The following is a 5,158-nucleotide window of genomic DNA, read 5'->3' on the forward strand; positions in this document are numbered from 1 at the left end:
AAACGGGACGTCTGGTCACGTTATGTATGACGCGTCTATTTGTAAAACGTCATTGGTTTTTTTATCATATAAAATGGTTATATTTCCTTTTTACTGTTCCTTCTCACCCTATTAGGTGTTACAACTAGCCTCAAAATGTTATTTGTGTAATAAATACTTAGTTGTTTTTTCAACATGAATTTATAAATGAAGAGTTGTAGTATTTATTAATTGGTTAATTAATAATGTTGATCTGAAGATATACCGTTGTTCTTATTTACAACAAGCCCCTCTGTCCCCTGTTACATTATCTTAAGGCTATTTTACACGAACATACTTATGATTACGCAAGCCTAAATACTATACGCAAAGTAACGCGTGAACTAGCTGTCCACACGAAATTTGCGTTTGATACGATAATAATCAAACTTCCACCATTCAGTAATCGACATGTTCTCTTTAAGGATAGTCCTGTTTAGGTAAGACAGCCCAATATTTAATTATTTGAAGTAATTTTTACATAATCTAGTTGAATAATATGGTGTAAAAATTGATATCGACGGTTGATTTGACTTAAACGACAGTTTTTGCGACACTTAGTTTCATATATATTTAAGATCAGCACTATTTTCTGTTATTTTAAAATAATTAAAAATTTTCATACAAATATTTTAAGACAGCACTATTTTCTGTTATTTTAAAATAATTAAAAATTTTCAAAAAAAAAATTCTCATGTCAATTACCGTTTCAACCATCGATATTAAAATTGAAATGTTTACGATAAACAGATTTATTTGTTATCACGCTTAATCGTTACTGCAATGTTTTAAGTTTCAAATTATCAATTGTAAATAATTCAGTAGGTTTATTGTTAATGCCTTTGTCACAGATATGGCCATACCTGTGTCTTTTGATCATAGGACGCATAATAAATCTGATGAAATGTATTTACATTAAATATATTTCTGTTCAACCATTCTCAAAATTCCCATATAGAACTCAGGGATACAGGTTACCTTACGATGTTTTCCTTCACCGTTAAAGCAGGCGATAATTCACAAAGAATAATAATAATAATAATATCAGCCCTGTATTATATACTTACCCACTGCTGAGCACGGGCCTCCTCTACTACTGAGAGGAATTAGGCCTTAGTCCACCACGCCGGCCTAGTGCGGATTGGTAGACTTCACACACCTTCGAAATTCCTATAGAGAACTTTTGAGATGTGCAGGTTTCCTCACGATGTTTTCCTTCACAGAATACACACATAATTTTAGCAGTCAGAGGTGTGTGCTCTTGGGATTTGAACCTGCTTACATTCGTCTCGACAGTCCGTTGCACACCCAACTAGGCTATAGCGGCTCTATATTTAAAGATAGAACTCAAATATTTGGTAGATAATCTTTCTCCATTTCATTACATCTCGTTTGTGATGTTAGTTTAGTTTGGTGTTCCTTTAACTTAAGTATTGATGTTATATAACATTTGCTTTTCCTAGCTTGCTGGTAGCAGCAGTGACATGCGAGGATCTGGACTTCCCCCCAGGGTTCCAGTTCGGAGCCGCGTCAGCAGCGTACCAAGTGGAAGGCGGCTGGAATGCCAGTGGTTTGTTTTTATACGTATTCTAGCGAGCAAGAAAAATAATATCATTGCCTTCACTCGTGGTAGGTCTCTCGTATGTGAGAGGTCGTCTGGGTAGGTACAAAAGTAATGTTTATTTTACCGCCAAGCCCCAGTGTGCATGCACTGTTGTGTTCCGCTTTGAAGGACATTGTAGCTAGTAATTACTGGGCATTATGAGGCTTAGCATCTTATGTCTTCGCGAGACGAGCTCAGTAAAGTACCACGTCGTGCTGTGTAATTCTAAATGGTCGTATCGCCTACAATCAAGCGGGCTGCATGTATCATTCAACTGCGATAAAAGGTTTATTCAAGGACATTTTTTTGTTTTTCTCAAAGCCCTTCGTACACTGGAAGGTAATGAGCAAGAACTTACATCTTATTTTTTGTCTTCCTTGATGATTTTTGACCGAATTACCCTCATCTAAACTCCCTAGACCACGTCGATTACTATTAATTTCCTTGCCTATAGTCGCGATATTTTTCTTCGGTAACTTTTTACAATAATAATATAATAATATCAACCCTATATTATATACTGTCCCACTGCTGGGCACGGGCCTCCTCCACTACTGAGGAGAATTAGGTCTTAGTCCACCACGCTAGCCGAGTGCGGGTTGGTTGGTCGGTTGGTTGGACTTTACACACCCTCGAAACTACTATAGAGAACTTCTCAAATGTGCAGGTTTCCTCACGATGTTTTCCTTCATCGTTAAAGCGAATGATAATTCACAAAGAATATACACATGATTTTAGAAAAGTCAGAGGTGTGTGGCCTTGGGATTGGAACTTGCGGATATTTGTCTTGGCAGTCCGTTCCACACCCAACTAAACTATCGCCGCTTTTATTCTCCATGAAATATTGATTGACATTTCGTATTTTAGACAAAGGCGAAAACATTTGGGATAGGTTTGTCCACGAGAAGCCTCACATCATAGCTGACCACTCCACCGGAGACGTGGCCTGCGACTCCTACCGCCTCTGGAGACGTGACATCGAAATGGCCTCCGATCTTGGCCTGCACTTCTACCGAATGTCCATAGCCTGGTCTCGGCTGCTGCCGAATGGATTCGCCAACAAGATCAGCGAGGATGGACTCAACTATTACAATAACCTGATCGACGGACTCCTTGAGAAGGGTATTCAGCCGATGGTGACGCTGTATCATTGGGATCTGCCGCAGAGACTTCAGGATTTGGGTAAGTAATTGATAAAGAGCCTTGTACTTCAAAGTCGACAAGGTGTCGATAATGTCTTTGGTATTAACGAAGATGACAACTTAGCTTCAGGTAATACAGATGCCCGCTCCATTTTATATAAAGACAGTCTACCTCTTCTTAATATAATATTTTAATGCATAATATACCAGAAATAGAAGTTAACTTCAACTAATAATTGTCCACGATAAGCCGACCTTTAAAATAAACTAGCATTATTCTGACATCTCTCGAGGAATTAAATATCTCTAATCGGTAAGCATTTAACTATTTTACATAGTTAACTACACTGACATCAAATGGAATGGCCATGAGAGTCCCAAAACTGCCGACATCCAGACATTTGGCACGCTAAACTATTCTTCAATTCCAGGCGGCTGGACCAACCCCCTCATCGTGGACTGGTTTGGAGACTACGCGCGCGTGGTCTTCAGCCACTTCGGAGACAGGGTCAAGTCCTGGATCACTATCAACGAGCCATCATCGATCTGCGACATTGGTCACGGGTCAGAGATCATGGCACCAGGCTGGCAAGATCCTGACAATGCAGTCTATCTGTGTAATAAGTATGTTCTGTTGTCCCATGCGAAGGCTTACAGGATTTATGAGGCGGAGTTCAAGGCGAAGTATCAAGGTTAGTTATAGTTTGGAAAGAGGAGTTGCTTTTGTAAATATTCCGTAAATTGTATAGAGTGTAAATTGCATAGAAGTGTAAATACGTTCTTGCAACGGGCTTGTGAAGTTCTATATTAACATTTTCGTTGCCAACCTTATTTGAGATAATTTATTATGTTTCAAGATTTTGTTTTGTGAATCTAGATCGAAGTATTAAATTAATTGGTTAAGTAACAGTAGGATCATTTATGTTTTCTGTCAATCGACTATCGATCTTATATCAGCATTGTTTTACAACATTAACATGGTTTGTTTTTTTTTTTTGTTATTTAGGTGAACTATCCCTGGCCAACCATTTGATGTGGTATGAGCCATTCTCCCCTGAAGATGAAGAGTTGGCTGAAACTGCTAGAGAATACATAGTAAGTTAATGGGGCGTTTAAATCGTCTCGACCTTGGTAATTCTAATGTTTAAAGGCTCTACAATTAGGTTTGCTCATTGGTATTTCAGTTAGTGAGTGTCAATCGCAAAGATTGGCAATGCTTTCTTAAGAGATGTAAATATTTTTGATCATTGGTTATGGTCTTCTTAACTTTTTGTATATGATTTATTAGCTTTTGCTTGCGACTTAGGGTCCGTTCAAGTATTACGTAACGCAATTTTTGAAGATTTTTGACCCTCCCACGTCCGCATGTAACGCGCCGTAACGCTTTCCTGTACGTCCCCGCGATCCTCCAAGTTATTTAACTTTAAAATTACAATTTTTCTAATATTCACAATGATTTAACGCAAAATACCGGAAAGTCGCAAAATACCTTTGTAATTGTTTTAAAATAAAAAAACAATGTTACATAACTCTTTGTACGAGACTCCCTCCCGCGCCTGTTACGCATCGTAACGTTTTACAAGACTGCCGTCCCCAAATTGCGTTACGTAATACTTAAACGGCGCCTTACGTGTGACAGAGTTTTTCCAGAATAAAGCCACGCTGTAAATTTCCCTAAGATATATAGACTATGACCTTACCAGAATCTTAAACTATCTCCATACCAAATCTTATCGAAATCTGTTGAGTAGTTTTGAGTTTATCAAGTAGATAGATAGACGCGGCGGGGGTCTTTGTTATATAATATGTTATGATACCGATAAAATCCTTTATCTTGTTTTTAAACAGGGGGCCGTTTATCTAGTTTACGTATACCGTAAAAGTCAAACATGTTTTTATTTGTTATACTCGTTTAAAGTATGATCATAATGCCAATAAGGGTAATTGTTTAATATTACTGATTAATCGACGGTCGGTCGACGATCGAAACAGCGATTTTACTTTTAAACACAAATATTTATATCCAAATAAGATTAATCTATAATAACTAAGCGTATTCAGTGCAGGAAATAAATATATGAAATGTGTTACAAATTGAAGAAACCAGCATTTATATTTACTAATAGATAATTTAGCTTTTGTTATCTCGTATTAATTCCGAAACACAAGTTTTTAATAATAATAATATCAGCCTTGTATTATATACTTCCCACTGCTGGACACGGGTCTCCTCTACTATTGAGAGGGATTAGGCCTTAGTCCACCTCGCTGGCCTAGTGCGGATTGGTAGACTTCACACACCCTCGAAATTGGATAGAGAACTCCTCAGTCATGCAGATTTCCTCGATGTTTTTCACTGTTAAAGCAAGCGATAATTCACAAATAATACGCACAT

The 5,158-nt window shown here is 37.7% G+C and overlaps 1 protein-coding gene across 1 annotated transcript; it reads left to right on the top strand.

Moving 5' to 3' along the window:
- Positions 1-325: 325 nt before the first annotated feature.
- Positions 326-3,882, top strand: LOC119191342 (myrosinase 1-like). Its single transcript, XM_037445241.1, has 5 exons — positions 326-458; positions 1,482-1,588; positions 2,489-2,803; positions 3,195-3,455; positions 3,770-3,882. The coding sequence occupies exons 1-5, from the start codon at positions 430-432 to the stop codon at positions 3,865-3,867; spliced, it is 810 nt and encodes a 269-aa protein (XP_037301138.1). The 5' UTR covers positions 326-429; the 3' UTR covers positions 3,868-3,882.
- The last annotated feature ends 1,276 nt before the right edge of the window (positions 3,883-5,158 follow it).

Source organism: Manduca sexta, unplaced genomic scaffold (genome assembly GCF_014839805.1).
Source record: "Manduca sexta isolate Smith_Timp_Sample1 unplaced genomic scaffold, JHU_Msex_v1.0 HiC_scaffold_1371, whole genome shotgun sequence".
NCBI classification, from domain to species: Eukaryota; Metazoa; Arthropoda; class Insecta; order Lepidoptera; family Sphingidae; genus Manduca; species Manduca sexta.

Excerpts from the sequence above, each read along its gene's own strand:
- LOC119191342 (XM_037445241.1), top strand. The coding sequence starts at position 430 with ATGTTCTCTTTAAGGATAGTCCTGTTTAG. Across the intron at positions 1,589-2,488 it reads AGGCGGCTGGAATGCCAGTG|ACAAAGGCGAAAACATTTGG; the intron begins GTTTGTTTTTAT and ends TTCGTATTTTAG. Across the intron at positions 3,456-3,769 it reads GTTCAAGGCGAAGTATCAAG|GTGAACTATCCCTGGCCAAC; the intron begins GTTAGTTATAGT and ends TTTGTTATTTAG.